Source organism: Myotis yumanensis, unplaced genomic scaffold (genome assembly GCF_028538775.1).
Source record: "Myotis yumanensis isolate MYYU_CA2020_CCGP unplaced genomic scaffold, mMyoYum1.0.hap1 SCAF_9, whole genome shotgun sequence".
Taxonomy (NCBI): Eukaryota; Metazoa; Chordata; class Mammalia; order Chiroptera; family Vespertilionidae; genus Myotis; species Myotis yumanensis.
Window position 1 is genome coordinate 29,418,418 of NW_027223760.1, and position 20,270 is coordinate 29,438,687.

Below are 20,270 nucleotides of genomic sequence, written 5' to 3' on the forward strand. Positions count from 1 at the left end.
TCAAAGTCATATTGAAGAAGACTGTGGGATGGATGATAAGGCGATGGCCGTTTGGGGAAAATACAATCTGTCTCATCACACCTGTGCATTGTGATGCCCATTGAGTCAGAGGATTAGCTGACTTCCAGGGAGCACTGGGAAAAGGCCACAAACAGGAAAAGGCCTTTGCTACCTGTGCCACTGTAGGAGTGCATTTTGCATATAATATCATCTGTTTTATGTCCTGAGTATCTCAGCAGAAAAATAAAAGAGGCTGAGAACTGCTCATCTGAAGAACCAGCTTTTTGCAGCAGGAAGAAGAAAGGTAAGAAGAAGACCAGGCAGATGACAATTGTTTGTAGAATTGAATTAGGAATTCTATCTAAGGGAGCTCAATCCAGAATCTCCTTTTAATAATCAGATGTGAGAGAAGAGACTGCTTGGCTGGAGGAGGAAGGAGAGGAGGGAAGTATCACTCACTGAACTCTAGTCCTTTATCCCTCACACTCAGCCTAACAGCTTCCCCTCCATCGCCAAAATATGGAGGATGCAGAGCACACATCTGACAGATCTTATTATCCTCTTATCATCATTGGGATGAATCCATCAGTGGCAACTAAAAGGCCATTCAATGCGGCAGTGGTCTAATATTCAAACACCACCTGTGCCAAATCTCTCTTAAAGTATAACCATAGATGGGAGACAAGACATAAATAGGTTTTGCTTCTGTCTAATGACAGAGTTAATCCTCCCCTTCAATTAGTCCCTGCTAAGTGAATGTGTGAATGTATATGGGTTCTTTCCATCTGCCGCAGCAATCCTTTTGAAGCTACTATTAGCATGGAAGAGGTTTCCTGTTTGGAGAAAAAACAAACAGCTCCCATCCAGTGTTCCCTCCTGGCAGAAAAACTCCACCTTGCTGCCAGAGGCCCGGGACAGTTCCCTTCCGAAACAGTCCGTTCCCCTTCCCTTATTCACCCCTGGAATCGGCTAGAAACAGTGCGGGGACCAGATGTCTCTCCCCAAATCCCATTTGCTTATGTGTTCTTGTGAAATTGTTCTTTGGTTGTTTCACATACCCAAGTCCCATCACTGCAATTAAGCCACAAGCACAAGAACCGGGATTTGATTGATTATTTTTTCTTTGTTTTATCCAGACTTCATCCTTCACTGAAAACTTCTTAGTACAGGAAGTATGTGAAGTACTTAATAAATACTTGGTAGATACTGGTGGCCTGGTGATTCAACTGGCTGTCATTTCAATATTCTTTGAACCCTGGATCAAGGAAGATGTTCCAGGAGGTAAAAGAGACCCACTTGACTAGCCCCTGCTGAACCTAGTCATCAATTTGGGGGTTGGAAATGTTTTAAAATCTTTTTGGTGTCTAATGGTGCTTATCAGATGCACTGAAATACCATTGCAAATATCTCAACAGACCAGAACTGCTTATATTACGCATCAAACCAGAGTCCTATACTAAGCAATAATGCATGCTACTTCCTAGAACATCAGTAGCAAGCTTGGATCAGTGTTACAACAAATTTTATGGGTTAATTTTTTAAAAAATATATTTTATTGATTTTTTACAGAGAGGAAGGGAGAGAGATAGAGAGTTAGAAACATCGATGAGAGAGAAACATAGATCAGCTGCCTCCTTCACATCTCCTACTAGGGATGTGCCCGCAACCAAGGTACATGCCCTTGACCGGAATCGAACCTGGGACCTTTCAGTCCACAGGCCGACACTCTATCCACTGAGCCAAACCGGTTTCGGCAGGGTTAACTTTTTATTTTATTTTTATTTTTTTGAGCATTAGGTGAGTGAAGACAGGTTCACAGGTTCAGGGGCCAATTGGATTCACATTCTTCCGCTGTCACAGTATGTTACTTTCATCCAGTTGTGTAAAATTTGTGCCAACAGTCAGAGGGGGGCCAGAAAGGTTGGGAAATATATCTTTTTAAGAATCTATACAATTGAGGAGAAACCAAGATGGCGGCATAGGTAAATACCTGAAATTGCTGCCTCTCACAACCACTTCAAAAATACAACTAAAAGACAAAACGGACATCATCCAGAACCACAGGAAGGCTGGCTGAGTGGAAATTCTACAACTAGAAGGAAAGAGAAAAGCACACTGAGACTCAGAGGAGGTGCAGAAGTAAAGTGCAGAGGTACGGAGGTGCACGTGGAAAGGGCTGGCAACTGAGGACATGGTTGTCTTTTGCAATCCGGAGGGAGTCTCAAGCTCCAGATGGCTCTGAACGCCAGTTCCAGGCGAGTCTCTGGGGACCCAGACTCATACGGGGAGAAACTGGACTATCTGGCATTGGTCAGAACTCGAGGGTGGCTTTCTCTCAGAGCTTCCTGCGGCAATTACCGGGACACTGAGACCTGGGGCCTCTTAGGGTAGGGCTGAGGATCAGCCATAGCTGTTTGCTCCACCCTGTTGATTCCCTGAGACTCCGCCCCACCCAAGCTGTGTGCAGAGGCTTTTGCATATGAGTGCCCTGGCCCTTTGCAATCTAAAATTACCTAACAAACTGCAGTGGGTCAGAGAGACCCAGAACATCCAAAAGAAGGCCGAAGGCCCCACAGCAGCTTACATTGCTTCACAGATAGGCCTCATCTGGGCACCTCCAAACCCCAAACAAAGAAGAAGAATCTGCACATCTCTCTGTAGCTCCTGCTGGGTAGCTTCAGGCAGAGACTAAATTAGCACCTCCTTAGAGATCCAAGAGCAAGTGTACCCAGTGGTCAGAGTAGGACCATCCAGATTACAACTCCTCAGATACATAAGGGAGACACTCAGGGGGCAGACTCAGTGAGCACCAAAGCCCCACTGAAGCAAGTCTTGCCCCATAAGGGTGTCTCCAGCACAGAAGTTCTCCCACCATAACCACAGCTGATTCTCACAGTCAATTGTCCTGGAGGTCAATTCCTCCCAGTGATACCTACAACAATCAAGGCTTAACTACAACAAGACTGTGCACAAAGCCCACAAAGGGGTGCACCAAGAGTGTCCACCTCAGGTAATTGGGGAGGCTGAGCCATTGGGCCCTATAGGACACCTAGCACACAAAGCCACTCTACCAACACAATAGGGAAGCAGCCAAAATGCAGAGACAAAGAAACAGGTCACAAATGACAGAAATAGAGGAAAACAAACTACTGGATATAGAGTTCAAAACCACACTTATAAGGTTTTTCAAGAATTTTCTAGAAACCGCTGATAAATTTAGTGAGACCCTTGATAAATCAAGTGAGACCTTCAAACATATGAAAAAGGACCAACTAGAAATTAAGCATACACTGACTGAAATAAAGAATATTATATAGAGATCCAACAGCAGACTAGAGGATCCCAAGAATCAAGTCAAAGATTTGAAATAGGAAGAAGCAAAAAACACCCAACCGGAAAAACAAAAAGAAAAAAGAATCCAAAAATATGAAGGTAGTGTAAGGAGCCTCTGGGACAACTTCAAGTGTACCAACATCTGAATTATAGGGGTGCCAGAAGAAGAGAGAGAGCAAGATATTGAAAACCTATTTGAAGAAATAATGACAGAAAACTTCCCCTACCTGCTGAAAGAAATAGACTTACAAGTCCAGGATGTGCAGAGAACCCCAAACAAAAGGAATCCAAAGAGGACCACACCAAGACACATCATAATTAAAATGCCAAGAGCAAAGGAAAAAGAGAGAATCTTAAAAGCAGCAAGAGAAAAACAGTTAGTTACCTACAAGGGAGTACCCATACGACTGTCAGCTGATTCCTCAATAGAAACTATGCAGGCCAGAAGGGAGTGGCAAGAAATATTCAAAGTGATGAATAGCAAGAACCTACAACCAAGATTACTTTACCCAGCAAAGCTATCATTCAGAATTGAAGGTCAGATAAAGAGTTTCACAGATAAGAAAAAGCTAAAGGAGTTCATCACCACCAAACCAGTATTATATGAAATGCTGAAAGGTATCCTTTAAGAAGAGGAAGAAGAAGAAAAAGGTAAAGATACAAATTATGAACAACAAATACACATCTATCAACAAGTGAATCTAAAAATCAAGTGAATAAATAATTTGATGAACAGAATAAACTGGTGAATATAATAGAATCAGGGGCATAGAAAGGGAGTGGACTTACAATTCTCAGGGGGGAAGGGGTGTGGGGGGTGCGGGAAGAGACTGAATAAAAATCGTACACCTATGGATGAGGACAGTGGAGGGGGTAAGGGCAGAGGGTGAGGTGGGAACCGGGTGGAGGGGAGCTATGGGGGGAAAAAAGAGGAACAACTGTAATAATCTGAACAATAAAGATTTAATTTAAACAACAACAAAAAAATCTATACAACTGCCCTGGCCAGGGTAGCTCAGTTGGTTAGAGCATCATCTTGATACACCCCAGTTTTGGGCTCGATCCCGGGTCAAGGCACATAAAAGAATCAATCAATGTATGCATAAATAAAGTAGAATAATAAATAAACCTCTCTTTCTCTCTCTCTCTCTCTCTCTCTCTCTCTCTCCCCTCTCTCTCTCATCAATTAAAAAAAATTTTTTTTAATCCTCACCCAAGGATATTTTTCCATTGACTTTTAGAGAGAGTGGAAGAGAGAGGGAACGACAGAGGGAAATATCAATGTGATAGAAACACACCAATTAGTTGCCTCCTGCACGAGCCTTGACCAGGGCCCAGGCTAGGCGAGGTGAATGCTCCTGACGGGAATAGAACCCAGACCCTTAGGTCCCCAGGCCAACCTTTTATCCACTGAGCCAAACCAGCTAGGGCTAACTTAAAAAAAATTTTAAAACTATCTATACAACTCAAAATTAATGTTTTCTGTAGCAATGCTGGATATAGTAGGTCAATGTTTTTTTACATAGTACTACCTTCAAAAGTAATATCCAACTATTCCCTTAAAACTCAAAAAATATAAATTTATTTTTAGCATCAATATTACAGAATTCCTTCAACTATTTTTGTTCAATAAATGTTAAGTTTCCACCCTCAGGGAGGATTTTTCATATTTGTAAAAGTTTTTAAATCTGACTACACTAAAATTCATGAACCCAAAACAATTATAGTACACATAACACTCTTTGTCCTTCTTAACCTTTGAATCAAGTAATACCTATTAAAATGCTTAGTACATTGAAAACTACTTCAGCAATGTAAGAGATTTTAAAACAAAATTCAAGAATTCTCTCAAGGTCCTTTGTCCCCAGATTGTTGAGAAAATGTCATTGAGATCAACGGACTTTGTTTATTTCTGTTTTCCTGGCCTTTGGATGATAAAGCTCTAATCCTGAGAGGGTAAGAGAAGTAGAAGAACCAATAAATAAGGCCCTTGTGAGCCTCACAGAGGAGCGGAAGGTACCAAGTCAAGACCTTAGCACCTCATGACTTTCCTGGCGGATCTTAGAGATAGCATCAGGGCATCTGGCTGCATCCCTTCCCTCAAGGTCAGGCCGCATCCCTCCTGTGATAGGTCCCTGGCACTCATTTGATGTATTTAACAGTGTCCTTCAGGACCTCTAACAGGAACTTAGGTTGGAAAAGTGTGCTCATGTGTCCCTCAGTGATAGCTGTACACAGAACTGATGTGGCCTGAAAGTGATGGATGGTGATTGGTTTTAACCAAACATCAAGACTGCATGGGAAATGGTGTTTAAGGCCAGGATCCAAGTACAAATAAATGTGTTCTGGAGCTTAAGAGATGATCGCTGTATGGGTCATCCGGCTTCAGGTGCACATGAAGCACCTTATCATCACCCAGCAGCACGCTGACCACTCAGTAACCTGAGGGCCTTTTTCAACCGAGAAGAACAGATTTAGCCAAAAACTAAATTGGAACAAAAGTAAAGCCAAGGAGGAGTTAATAGAGCAAAGGTCACTTTCAGAGACATACACCAGCAAAATGCCCATGTTGCAAAAAGTGTACAATTTAAAATAAAGATAAAACTGTAGAGCCTGCTTTCACTCATAAGTGTAAATATAGATGGGATAATTTGTATTTGCACTTCAGTTATAATAGGACACTAATTTTGAATCTTCCCTATAATATCAGCATAAGACAGATATTAACTGAAATGTAGAAAAAGTAAGCATTTTATTTCATTGACATGAAAAGTCTTTCACTTCAATGCTGTGCTAAATTGACTAAGCAATAACACCTTAGAAGCAAGAATCATAAAGTAAATGGTTAGTTCAGAAGCTTGCTCAAAAGATCCAAAATAGAATAGGCTTCAGTATATGAATAAAACCTTAATGATATTTATTACAGAGCAGATTTTACTGTCCAGTTGCTGTGAAGAGAAATAAAATGAAGATAAAATCTTCATTCTCTGTAGTAATGCATATACTCTTGTTTTAAAATTTATTTTAGAGAAAGAGAGAGAGAGGCATTGATTTGTTGTTCCACTTATGTATGCATTCATTGGTTGATTCTTGTATGTGCCCTGACCGGAGATCAAACGCACATCCTTAGCATATTGGGCTGATGCTCTAACCAACTGAGCTACCCGGCCAAGGGGTGATGCATATACTCTTAAGCAAGAAAAGTAGGAGTCTCTATAAAGTCAGACATGTGTATTTACACATCCAAATGTAGCCCCTGATTGCCTAAGAAATAGGGAAATGGATTGCCTAATTCCTAGGGAAGTTGCAAGATATTTTTCATAAGGGGAAGATGAGCATTGACAGAAAAGATGGGGCCAGCCAGCGGAGAGGCATGGAGGAAGAAGTGATAAGCAGTTTCACGTGATAAAGAGGGGTGTCTGAAATGGGGTAGGATAAGTGAGTCAGAAAATAGGGGGTGCTGGTAAACCACCTTCCAAGACTCAGAGAGAGAGATGTGAAGCCAAATACACTTTTTATTTTTTATCCTCATCCAAGGATATGTTTATTAATTTTAGAGAGAGGAAGGAAGAGGGGGAGAGAGAGAGAAAGAGAGAGAGAGAGAGAGAGAGAGAGAGAGAGAGAAACATTGATTTGAGAGAGAAATAGTGATCAGTTACCTCCAGTACCCACCCTGACTGGGGGGTCAAACCCACAACCTAGGTATGTTCCCTGTCTGGGAATCAAACCTGCAACCTTTTGGTGTATAGGATGATGCTCCAATTAACGGAGCCACCCACCCAGGGCGGCTTTTTTTTTTTAATGTCAATGAAAATCTCACTCAGCAACCAGCAACTCCATTTTCAGAATACAACCTTAGCCAAGACCATCCCCCTCTTCCTCAAAGATAAAAGGAGCTTAAAGAAAGGAAAGATCACTGGGAAATCAGATGCTCAAAGAAGAATGGCTTTGTGGGGTGGTGGGGGGGCACACTTTTTGAGAATGAGAAGAAGCCTATAGGGTTAATCAGGGTAAAGATGAGGAGCAGACAGAGGCGCGGTCAGAGAAACAGCCAACAGCCGCTGAAACAGTATGGCTCAAATGACCTTTTTGCTTTCTTGTAAAACACCACTCTCAGTTGTTTTTGCAGTGGCTGACATAATTACCTTCACTGACTAGGGTGAAAGGGAGTATGGAAACGTCACCAGACTAAGCAAAATTGAGTGGGTTCTGGCTGATTACAAATCCCCTTTTCAAGAAACCACGGGGCTTCGCCTTGTCAGGAGGAAGGTGGGCGCTGCATAATGAAACAGTTACGTGCTTGTTACTTGCTAAAGAACGCCCCAGTGTGAAACGGCCTGCAGCATTGACGCACCTGCCAGGCTGATTCCCTTTCTTTTCAGAGAGTGGGCCCGTGGTGAGAGGTGGAAATAGTGGCGCTGCCCGTCATCACCAGCAGAAAAAACACACGGACACTCATCTGCAGGAATCCACGCACTTGCTCCAGACAGAGCATGGCATAGGTGTCTCCAAAATAACTTTCCAAAACTGAAGATGGCGTTCTGGGGTTCTCCTCGTGTGTGTCATTGCCGGGTCTTCTTTCCTGACTCAGAGGCCTTAGAAGGCAGCCAGCCCAGCCTGAGAAGTGGCCTGCCCGGATTACCCAGCCCGGGAAGGACGGAGCTGCCAGCAGCTGGTTCATCTCACGCCAAGACCAAGGCTCTCATCTCTCTCTGCCTGACCCCATCATCCAGGCTCAGGCGACCATTTTTCCAGAATGACACAAGTCACTCCCGGCCCACTTGAGTTGTAACCTGAAGGGATTGTTTTGTTCCAGAAAATTTAGAAAAGAATAGGTTTGAATAATTTCCTAAGTCAGGATATGTAAGGTCGATTTATAGGAAAGTATATCCCCATTTTGGGTATTTGGCATGGAGGGATTTTCTTGCTCTCTCTTGCACTTTTACTGTTCTGCTCGGCCCCTTCCTTTTGTCCATATTTGCAAGCAAAGGAAGTGCCGGCATAGTTTTGCCTGTGTGATCTAATTTAATCCTCATAGGAAATCTACTAGATATATACTGTTATTGGCATCATCCCCATTTTAAGGATGAAAAAACTGAGGCTCAGTTGAGGTTAAGTCACTTGCTCAAGGCCACATAGCTGGCCCAGGTCAGCCCAGAGGAGGTAGTTCTATGGTTCTCTCCATGCTGCATACTCTTCTGGCTCTGAAGAGGGGAGGCGCAGTCCAGCAAGTTGCAGTCTGGGGAAGGGAAGTGCTAGAGTAGTAACCGCTTCCAAGTGTTCTGTGGGGTCATGTTGATGGAGGAACGAATGTTCTATGAAGCTAAGAAAGTCACATCCTAAAGTTCTGCACAACCAAAATGGACCCAGAAAATGAGGACTGGCATAGAAGGCTGGGAAAAAAAGAAGCATTTGTTTGACTTGCTAATTCGGCAAGAGCTGGACTGCAGAATATTTTCACAGCTCCATCCAGGACCGCACAGGCCTCAGGAGCCATGGCACACAGCCTGGGCAAACAGAAACACATCGAAACATGCTTCTAGGCAACTAATACAGGTTGAAGGAGCATATCCAGGACTAACCTTCCAGGAACTAGCTGAACAAGTAACAACACAGTTCAGTATTCTGCAACTAGATTATCATGATAAGAGATGCTTAGGCTAATATCATGATTCAGGGCAGCCAGTCATCAGTGCTACCCAGTTCTTGCCTTAAAATAAGCCTGACCTGGGAGTGGAGCACAGCAGGGAAATATTTTCATTGGATATTAGGGTTTCCAGTTCAATAGAAAACAGACAAATGGAGCCCTGGCCCAAGTGGCTCAGTTGCATGGAGCTTCGTCTCACTGAAAGGTCAAGGGTTCAATCCCTGGTCAGGGCACATACCCAGGTTATGGGTTCGATTCCAAGTCAGGGTGCATGCTGGAGGCAACCAATCAATGTTTCACTCTCACATTGATGTTTTCTCTCTCTCTCTCTCTCTCTCTCTCTCTCTCTCTCTCATCAATTCAAAAATAAAAAATAAACAAAATTACATAAAAAATAAAATAGACAAGTGGAGTAACAATTATCCTCACATAAGAATTATATGGCAATAACTTTCAGGGTGCCTGCCTAGTGCTTTGATTACACAGGCACTAATATAACCCAGATAGTATCTTTCATGTAATAACAATCTTAAATAAACACAAGTAAACTTTAAAAAGTAAGCACAGTCGGATTCTTCACTTTGCTATCAGAGATGACTACTTAGGGACCAAGTGAGGCCTTTTCCATTCCCTTCTCAAGCAGTTATATACAGCGTAAGTGACTTATCTGTGGGAATGAAATCTGCAATAAACAGCCTCACTGACAGAAGATCCATGACTTCCCCTCTGAATTGATGACCCTTTCTATCCATCCATGTAAAAGCAAACCAGGAGGTCAGCCTTCCTCCTTCCCTCTCTCTTTCCTGTTACCTTCTTATTTTGCAATGTTTTAAATACTTTCACTTAACTATTCTCTGAGGTCAAAAGGCAATCTAAAGCAAAATTGTAAGTAAATCTTAGTAAATAGCACCCCCCTCACACACATACCTATAATAAGGCTTCAAAAGATAATTAGATAATTATCACCAACAAAGCATTCCCCAGCGGCCAAATGGATCAAAGGATTATATGGTTACAATCAACAGTGAGAGTTAATAAAGGGGAATGAGAGAGAATGGTAGGGTCAGGACTTGGAGAAAGAAATATAAGCTGATGTTGGAAAGCTTAGGGGCTTTTGTTTTGTTTTCTTGGCTGGTTCTGTTTTCTTTTGTTTTTCTAATCAGCAGTGATTGTCTGTTTTCCTAGGGCTTGTGAAAGAAGACTAGCCAAGAAAAAGAAAGCTGTCATTTATTCCCTTCCTCTCACAGAGTCCTTGGGAGCACCCCGGGAGACCACCATAAAAGGCCAGCTCTTCAGCACATTAGTGCCTGGATTTCTTTGGAAAGGGACCAGGACTAACCTATCTTCTACAACAGGGGACAATATTAATGCATTGAAAGTTTCTGTTTGCCAACCACATACCGTAGCAAATGTAACAGTGAGACTTGTACACAGGGAATCAATTCAATGCCAGGGCACAGCAGAGAGTGGGGCAACATCTCTATTCATGGGGTTTATAGTTAAATAAGAATGGCAACACCACTCAAGGGGGTGGGAGGGGGAGTTTGGAATACACCCAAAAAAACAGTAAGTGAATAGGGAAGGAGAAATCATGGGCATTTGAGCTGTCAGGAAAATTCATCATTGTGTGTCCTTAGTATCTATGGAGGTGGTTCCAAGACACGGGAATTAATGAGCACTGAGAGGGACTTGAGTGAAGGACAATGAAGGTGGGCTGCCAGAGAGATGGTAGGAGTTGATATAAACCATATGGCCCGGTGAATGCAAGGGAGATGGGATTTGGAGAGAAGCCCACAAGCAGGGAGTAGAAATAATTCACGAAAGCAACATGAGCTAAACCAGGGCAAGAAGAGCCTCAAAAATGAGCACTAAAAAGTTTGATCCAAATTAAAAAGCCATTGTGGGATTTCCTAGTCAGAAACTGAATGTGGGGCAAAAAAGAACACTAGCAACTTTGCCTTAGCTAGCCCAAAGTCATGCAAAGTGGCACACTGGGGTGGCCAGTATGAAAAGCACTGCCTAGCAAGGCCCAAGGCGGTTAAAGATCTGCTGCTGTTTTCATCTATATCACCAGCCAAATTTATTCATCACATTTTACTAATTAATATCTTATAGAAAATAATTTTTTTTTAATTTTCCTTATCAACTCTATTATCCTATATAATAAAAGGCTAATATACAAATAGACCAAATGGCAGAACAACTGGAACAACCAAACATCTGAACAACCAGTCACTATGATGTGCACTGACCACCAGGGGGCCTGTGCGAAACATGCCGGGCTTTGGCCACGGCGGGATGGCGGAGCAGGTGAGTTGGGGCACCAGACCAAGGCAGGTCATCAGTTGATGTCATTGGGGCGAGCCTCTGGTGGTTACTGAAAATTCTTTGCTCCCGCCCGGCACTCATACCTGCTGCCAGTGCCAGCCCTACTCACACCCACTGCTGGTGCCGGAGCCACCGCTCACACCCACTGCCAGCGCTGGCCCCGCTCGCACCCACAGCTGGCGCTGAAGCTGCCACTCGCACCTGCTGCCGGTGCCCGGCGCCAGTCCCAATCACTCAGAGCCATCAGCAGGTGTGAGCGGTGGCTGCCGGCCCAATCACCCCTGAGGGCTTCTCCACCTTCCCCTGCTCCTGAGGGGCAATCAGGGTGGCAGCAGCCACTGCTCACACCTGCTGCTGGCGTTGGCCCCAATTGCTCCATGCCATCAGCAGGTGTGAGCCGGGCCAGCACTGTCAGCGCATGGGAGCGGTGGGAGCAGGGCTGCCCTGGCAGACAGGGGCCCAGGGACCGAAACAAGAGGAGCTGGGTGGGGGCGCAGAAGATTGGCCAAGACCCACCCACCCCTGTGCCTACCGCGGCCTCGCAGCCCACAGTTCCTTTCAAGGTGCATGAATTCATGCACTGGGCCCCTAGTTCTGATTATAATTATCTTTCTACTGTGACTTTTCTTAAGGAAATAGCTAAACTTCAAGAATTGTACCTTCTTAAAAATAAATGCTGTTGACAAGACATTAGATCCCTGTTTTATTGAATAAGGAAGTATGAGGGTAGGAGAAGTGGATCAAGGATATATCTTTGAATTCTTCTGTATCAAGGGTACTGATCACTGATGTGGGAGGAAAAAAAAAACACCTTATAATTTCCACCCAATAATTATGATGTCTCCATTCAACAAAAATAATAGCCCAAGTCTCAGCAATACTATTGAGAGACAGTACAGAGGAGTGGCCAAGAATAGAAACTGGATCCAGGATTACCTGAGTCCTAAATCCTAGCTCTGACCCTTACTAGCTATTCATGTGACCTTGGACATGTTATCTAATAGGGCCGTGCCTTAGTTTCCCCATCTGGAAAATCACAATGAGATATCATTTGACACTCTCACTAATTTGGTAAAAAAAAAGATTAATCAGCTAATATCAAGTGCTGGCGAGGAGGTGGATTAATGGGAATTCTTATTGTCTGCAGTTGGGAGTGTAAATTAGGATGTGAATAAGAGGTCATTATGTGATCAGTGAGATGTGTGTAAAACTGCCCAGCTGGTGTGGATCAGTAGTGGAACATTGACCCATGAACCAAGAGGTCACCAGTTCAATTACCCATCAGGGCACATGCTCAGGTTGTGGGCTTGATCCCCAGTGCAGGGAGCAGGAGGCAGCTGATCGATGTTCCTTTCTCATTGAGGTTTCTATCTCTCTGTCCTTCTCCCTTTCTCTCTCTCTCTAAAATCAATAAAAACATATTTTAGATAAATAAATAATAAATGTGTGTAAAATCTACCACCCAACTATGCCATCCCAGGTTTAAACCCTAGAGAAATTCTTGTACATTGACACCAGGAAGCGTTACAAAAACAAAAACTTGGAGTCTCCATAAATATTCACCAGCAGAATTTGAATATATAAATTTTTCCATATTCATACAATAAAGTACTATAGAGCATGAAAAATTTAATAAAACAAATGTGGTATTAATCAATTAGGTTGAATCACAAAACATGAACAAAAGAAGCAAGTCACAGAAGATTTACAATAGAATTCAACTTATAAAAGTGCAAAATAAGCAAAACTATAAACACACATGTGAAATATATATGCACATGTATACATATACATTCATGCATGAAATATGCATACTTGTAGTAAGGTCATAAACGTAAAAACACAGTAGTAGTTATCTCTGAAGGGGAGGGAAGAGAACATAGTCAGAAAGGCAGACGTGTAGGGTCCAGATTACTACAAATGTTTCAGTTCTTGGGCTGTTTACACAGTGGTTCCTTTGGGTTATTTACACCAAGTTGATACATTTTTATACATCTTTATGAATCTTTTTTCTTATAATAAAATTACATATTGCATATATTTATATGAAAGAGAAAAATGAATCTCTGGTGTTTGAGCCAAGGGCAGCTACTGATGCTTTAAAGAGCTTTGGGCCTCACCATAATGAGTTTCCTTGCATGACCTACTTCAAAGTAAAACTGGCTCAGCCTGACCGTGGACTCATCCTTGGGCACCTACATTAATGACTGTGGTTGTTACAATTCTATTTCCATTCATCCCTTATTCCCATCCTCATCCATTGTGCTACTACAGCAACAAAAAAGCTGCCATATAATGTGAGAGCCATATGCCAACAGGGCTAGGAGATAAGACAGGAGAGGGAAGCCTGTTTTGGAGATAGTCATTCCAGAAGGAATCAGATTATTGGCACTTCTTTTCAAGGGAGTTGCCAATGCCTTTGATTTTGTAAGTGAACACACACGAGCAAGGATGACCCTCCATCAGCGCAGGGCACAGGTAGAAGCAGCACAGAGGCATTCTGGGAGGCCCATAAAATAAGCAGGCTCTGGGGACGGACAGAATCTGTGAGCTGGGAGGCAGCCTGGGCACAGGAGGTGGCTCCAGGAGCAATTCACACAATGCTGAGATGGGCACAAAATGCAGAGGAAACTCAGAGGACAGGGCAATCAATCACTGCCAAGCGTATCTTCTGACAAGGAGCAGGACTCCAGCTTCCAGATGTAACATGAAAACGTAATGTGGCCCCTGGGACTGAGCATGGCAGGTTTCCCTGAAGCTCCAGTCTCACTCAGTTAACTAATTAGGAGAGAATGTGACACTGGTGTTTATTATTTCTACCGGGACAAATCCTTCCCAGCAGGAGGGAGAGGTTGTTGTGTTTGTTCTGTTTTGTTTTCTCATTAAAAAGAAATGACTGACACTGTAGTAAATAAAGTCTTGTTAGAGAGAAAGGTTTTTTCCTCCATAAAATCCTCTCAGCTCACTTTCCTGCTGATCATCGTTTCTTTTGTTTTCTGAGGACATGGTGGCTAAATGAGCCGGTGTTAGACTGGGCTTGAAAACTAATTCTACCACGGACTAGCTGTGTGATCCTAAGCAAGTTATTTGAGAACTCTGAATTGCTTCCCCAACTGGGGAATTGGGGATAATACCTGCTCTTGAGTGCTGTTTGTGGAGGATGAAATGACAAATAATGTAGTGGGAACACTTTAGCACAGTGTCTGCACATAATAAGTACTCGATAAATTTTAGCCTTTATTTTTAATGAGTATGATACTCTAGTCTATAAATAGAAACGTTTTACATTACATTTATGCCTGTGTCATCAACTCCACATGACAAGTCATCTAATCATAAACGGAACCTTTATTCTAGTTTATACAAGCGACATTAACCATGCTATTCCTCCTCACCCAGCTGTAAAAAGTATTCCTACGAAAATTTAATATTTAATAATAATGTCAAAGGAAACAGTTCTCCACCACAAGCACCACCACTTCCAGCCTGCCCCTCCCCAGCCAGCACATCATTTAAGTTTTCATAGGCAGCGCCAGTGCCAAGCAAACATCACTAGTAAACACACGTCCCTGTGCACTGCTGGGCCAACAATAGCATTACGTCTGAGGTGCTTTTTAACAAATTGGAAAGTGATTTCACAGGTGATTTCCCATTTGAACTCACAGCAATCCCATGATGTGGGCAGGGTAGATGCGAATAGCCCTGTTTTACAAACAAGGAAGCAATCTCAGAGGATAAATGCCAAAGCCACGATATTCAATTTTCTATGAAAAGGTAATATGTGTGAATCCAGATGTCAGGATTTTTGAACTTTAGAAAATTAGATTTTCTCAAGAATGAAGCCTGTTTTGAAGATAGCCAAAGTGACCAGTGCTTAGAGAGAGAAGTGTGATCATTGGTGAAAAGCAAATAAAATAGTCAAGAAGTATAAGGTCTTTATCTTCCAACTTCATAATCATTTGCCCAGTGTGCCCCAATTTTTCCACCCATAGGTTTGAAAAGCAAAAATTCCACTTCTTATGTCTCCTACATTATTCTGTGCAAATGGAAGCTTGATGAAATGATATTCAAGAGATTTTATGCTAATCACAGAATATATGAGCACAAAAATATATGAACAGAAGACAACACATTTTAAGTGCTAGTAAAGAATCTTGGTGATAAAGAAAGGAAGAAGAATATTTTCTAAGGATATATGGGCTAAAGATGATGAAAATTAAATAAAAGTAGATAAATCAGCATTATAACTTTACATTATATATTTGAGTGGTTTTGGAAAGTTGCAGAATCAAACTAAGAGTCATGAACATGTAATAGCATTTTTGAAGCCAAGAAAATATAAATGTCCTCTAATTAAGATAATGTTTCTTTAGCTCATCATATATACCAGTTCTTAAAATAATCAATTCTGAAGTAGTGCTATCAATATTGGACTTCCAAGGACACCAACATATGCTCACTGACAGCTCATAACCTTAATAACCCCTAGCAGACTATAGAATTGTAATTCAGAAGTCCCTCTACCCCCTTTCTCTGGAATGGGGGATAAGTTCTTATTGATTGGAAGACAAAAGCAAGTAAAGGTCAAGAGGTGAAATCTTAATTGAAAATACAAACCAAACACAAACTTCTAGTTTATCATTTGAACCTGGAAGCCCAACGACCTCTAATTTTGCAATAAGAAAGCCTAGTCATGCCAACACCAATAAGCAAAATAGCAGACAATAATAGGTCATCATTAGGTGGTCGGCCACCTGATTCTGACTTCATGGGCCTAAACATAATTTGCCCCCTGATTCTTCATAGAACATGAAAGAACTTCATTACAATATTAGGAGATATTTCATATGAGAACAGAAGAGGCCTGTACAAAACATCCTCATTCTCTTCTTAACACATTCATTTAATAGCATGTTTTTAATGTTTTCTACTTATTGGGATTGATATCAATCTCACAGGGGAGATAGGCAAATCAAGCATCACATTTATGTGTTAAATTCTAGAGTGAAGGAAAATATTTGCTGCAATGAGAAGTGGGTCATGAAGCTCTCAGAGAGAAGAGATGTTCTAATGAAGTCTCAAATGGTAAATGTATTGTGTATGTGGAAAAAGGAGGAGCAGTTTCCTGTCAGAAAGAGCAGCATGGGTAAAAAGCAGAGAGACTCCAAAAATGAGGTGAGTTCCAGAAATCAGAAGTGGTTCTGCATGGACAGAAGGGGAAAGATGCCAATAGAAGCAATAAGCAGTAGAGGAAGACAAAGGTTCCATCATTTAGAACTTTCTAGTCTGTATTAAAATACAACATTGGAAATCTGAATACAATTATTGGTTTACTGAAAATATTTCATCCTACAGGGAATGGGAATAGATTTTTATTCTAAACAACACATTTGATGCTATCTAAGCATGCAGTGAACTAGAGGTAGAAATTTGGAGGCAGAAATGCCAGGTAAAAGACAATTTTAGAAATCCAAGGAAGACATGGAGAGGCCCTAAACTAAAGCAATGGGGATGGAAAAGAGAATAGAGGTAAGAGAAATACAAAAAGCAAGAGTGACCAGGTGGAAACAAGGGGAAGAGGGAAGCTTAGAGCAGCTTCCATGGTATTTACTTGGCTGGCTGAATGGAGAATGGTCCCTTCACAGGGAATGCATGAGGAGAAAGCCAGTAGTATTCCTAGAGTCATGTTTATCCCTCTTTTATAAGATTAATCACATTTCACTTTGTATTGCAGTAGATAAGTGTCATTCCACCACCCTCTTCCCCACTAGACCCATAAAGTTCCTTAGGGGAAAAGTTCTGTGCCACACACCACAATAGCATGTTTGTATAACATGATTATTTAGCATAACTGACTCACTGTAGACACTTAATGTTTTTGAACGTTTGAATGAATAAGTGAACCACTCCAAAAGTTAGATGTGACAAAAACATACATTTTATTCTTTCAATCATATAGTTATTTCCTAAAATGCCAATAACTCACCTCAGCTGGATAATAACTCATACCACTTACCAATTAGGTTCATTTCAGACTTATAATACCCTGTGCAAACCCCAATGTCTGAACTGGAAGAGACTTTTAGGAATATCTACCACTAACCCCATTTTAAAAACATCTGTAATTCAAAGAAGTTACATGGCTAGCCCAGAGTCACAAAAGGTTTCTGGCGATGGGACAGAAATCAGGCAGAATATGTCAAGCTTTAATATTTATCAACCAAAATGGTTGTGATATAGTCAAAGAAATACAAGATACTAAATTTAGCTAGGATGAATTAAGTTTTTAAAAGTATTTGACATTTCACACTAAAAAAATACAAGGCAAACATCTTAGACACATTTTCTTAAATAATTCTTTGCTCTTACAATCAAATGTAAGGAGCAGAGCTCAACTTTTAATCCTGAATTAGTACAAGTAAGACAGATGCTTACCGTGATCTTCTGAAGAGACTGGTGACCTAAAATGAGATAATAAGCATGATAAATCTTTTGTAAATGATACTGATAATTATAAGTACAACAATGATCAAGAAACTATAGAAATTATACCCTCAAAATTCAGTTAAATGGAAATTCAATAGAGTAGATGGTATAATTAATGTGTTGGTTGCATAGTATATGTATATTCCAATCAATAACTTCCATTAAGTTACTCCAATCAATAACTTCCAAAGATTACCTGGATTGGTGGAGGGGTAGTGTTACTAGAATGTCTACTGTATAGTGTCATAGGGCCGCACATACTTAGTTAAGTCTGGATTTATCATACACACAAAAAGAACTCATATAAAATGTGGTAACAGATGAAATCCTGTGATGTCAGAGTGTGAGTAAGCGCCCAAGCCCAGGCCTCCAGAAAAAATGCCAAAGATGTAAATACGCACTAGGCTGAGTATCTGTGGGCAAAAATTAATCTCCGACAGCAAAAATAGCAGGAATAAAAGAAATGGCAAGTACATTTATTATTAGATTTCGTTTCCACTCTTTGTGAAATTTAATGTTTGAATGAGAATTACATCGACCTTCTATTTCTGGCCGTATGTCTCTACACCTGTAAGAATCAGGATGAGGAAAGAGAGTAACCTTTGGAGTCCCACAAAACTTTTATAAATTGAAGACTTTGCATGCTATTTGGGGTTCAGCTCTAATTATGACTGATACCAATGAAGCATTTTATCGACCTCTTTCATAGTAACCCCCTTTTTCCTTCCACAGCTGACTATTAATGAGTTACTTTGGGAAATACAGACACAGCCTTATATATGAACTCCTCTCAAGCTTGGAAGGTACAATCTTGACTACTAACTCATTCTTTTCTGGGGAGAAAGAGAAACACATAATACGGAATTCAGGGATGTTTAACTTTTGAAGGAAAAAGCTAGAAATTAGAGTAACCTTTGGAGTCCCACAAAACTTTTATAAACTGAAGACGTCTCCTTTAAAACTTTTATAAATTGAAGTATTTTTCTTTAAACAATTAGACTGTTAGAGCCCATAGCTGGGAGATGACCAAAGGCCAATGCAAGAGTTTGGTAATAAAGCTAACCATTAGCCAAAACCGGTTTGGCTCACTGGATAGAGCGTCGGCCTGCGGACTGAAAGGTCCCAGGTTCGATTCCGGTCAAGGGCATGTACCTGGGTTGCGGGCACATCCCCAGTGGGAGATGTGCAGGAGGCAGCTGATCGATGTGTCTCTCTCATCGATGTTTCTAACTCTCTATCTCTCTCCCTTCCTCTCTGTAAAAAATCAATAAAATATATTTTAAAAAAAAATAAAGCTAACCATTAATATAACTACTATTAATGAGATGTGATGACAAGGTTGGGAAAAGAATGAGTTAGTGGATGCATACTGGTTGCAGGAAAATTTTAGCTACTTTGGGATGCTTGATACTGCTTTATCTACAGATCGGTAATATTTTTGTCCATTATGTGTGAACTGTATGGTATAAAGACACATTAGTGTCATCAGTGGAAAAGTGTGTAATCATTTCGACCTACGGGTCTCTTCAAGTAAACTTCTGCATGTGAAAATGACAGAAGGTCCCAAGATTTTGTAGGGAGAAAATCAGTATGTAGGACAAGGACACAGGGAACAGTAAGAGGGAACCTACTGTCATTCTAAGCTATCACTGCATCCCTCCCCCTCATCCTCCCCCTCAGGTGGATCAGAGCTATCCTCTCCTTGGAGCTCCCCTGTTCCTTACTGTCCACACACTGGTCTTCCCCACAAGGCTGTGCGCTCCTTAAAAACTAGAACCAACTCTTATTTTAAACACAGGAGCCCCGATTAAAATCTGTTGAATTAATTTTAGCAACACCACACTGGTGTTCAGACTCAGACACACTCTGGGGCTCCACAAAAAGTCATCATGTCACCTTCAAATGCCCTTCAAGACAAGTTTGTCAGCTCCTTTATCAGCTGTGAGGGAAGAGCCTGGGGAATGAGCCTGAAGCTCCAGACTGGAGACAACGTAGTCACTCTCAGAGCCCAATGCCACCCAATGCACCTGGCAATGGAGATACCCACAGTCTGCTTAACGATTAGAAAAAAATAAAGACGAGAACATGTTGAATAAAGGTGAAATTGGACTGGAAGGTGAGTCTAAAAAAAATCATATATTGAAATAGGATGAGATAATAATCTGTGCAGGACATAAAAAAAAGTCAGCCACAAGGAAACTTTTTCACTCCTGGTGTTTTCTGATGGGAAGTAAAGCAAAAATGTGTCTCTGATTGTTTGCAATTAATTTCTCACAGAACTATAGGAACAAAGAAAAACTCACAGAAATGAACGACGCAATGTCTCAGATGGAGGAGGTGGGCAGCAGGCTTTTGCTGCCTTTCTGCAAAAGCAAAGACCTAATATTAAATCTGAAAAATTCCAGATGGCTGCGATAAAGTCCCAAGGGGATACGCTCTGCAGTGCGTCCAGGCAGTGGGGGAGAGCGATCGATTT

At 41.5% G+C, this 20,270-nt stretch overlaps 1 protein-coding gene across 4 annotated transcripts in view; it reads right to left on the reverse strand.

Moving 5' to 3' along the window:
- DGKI (diacylglycerol kinase iota) overlaps positions 1–20,270 on the reverse strand; it is a 410,881-nt gene that overhangs the window by 36,113 nt on the left and 354,498 nt on the right. For all 4 annotated transcript variants that reach the window (XM_070423975.1, XM_070423977.1, XM_070423979.1 and 1 more), the window contains one exon: positions 17,744–17,769. In XM_070423975.1, coding sequence (XP_070280076.1) covers positions 17,744–17,769 — 26 coding nt within the window. The remainder of the gene's footprint in view (positions 1–17,743; positions 17,770–20,270) is intronic.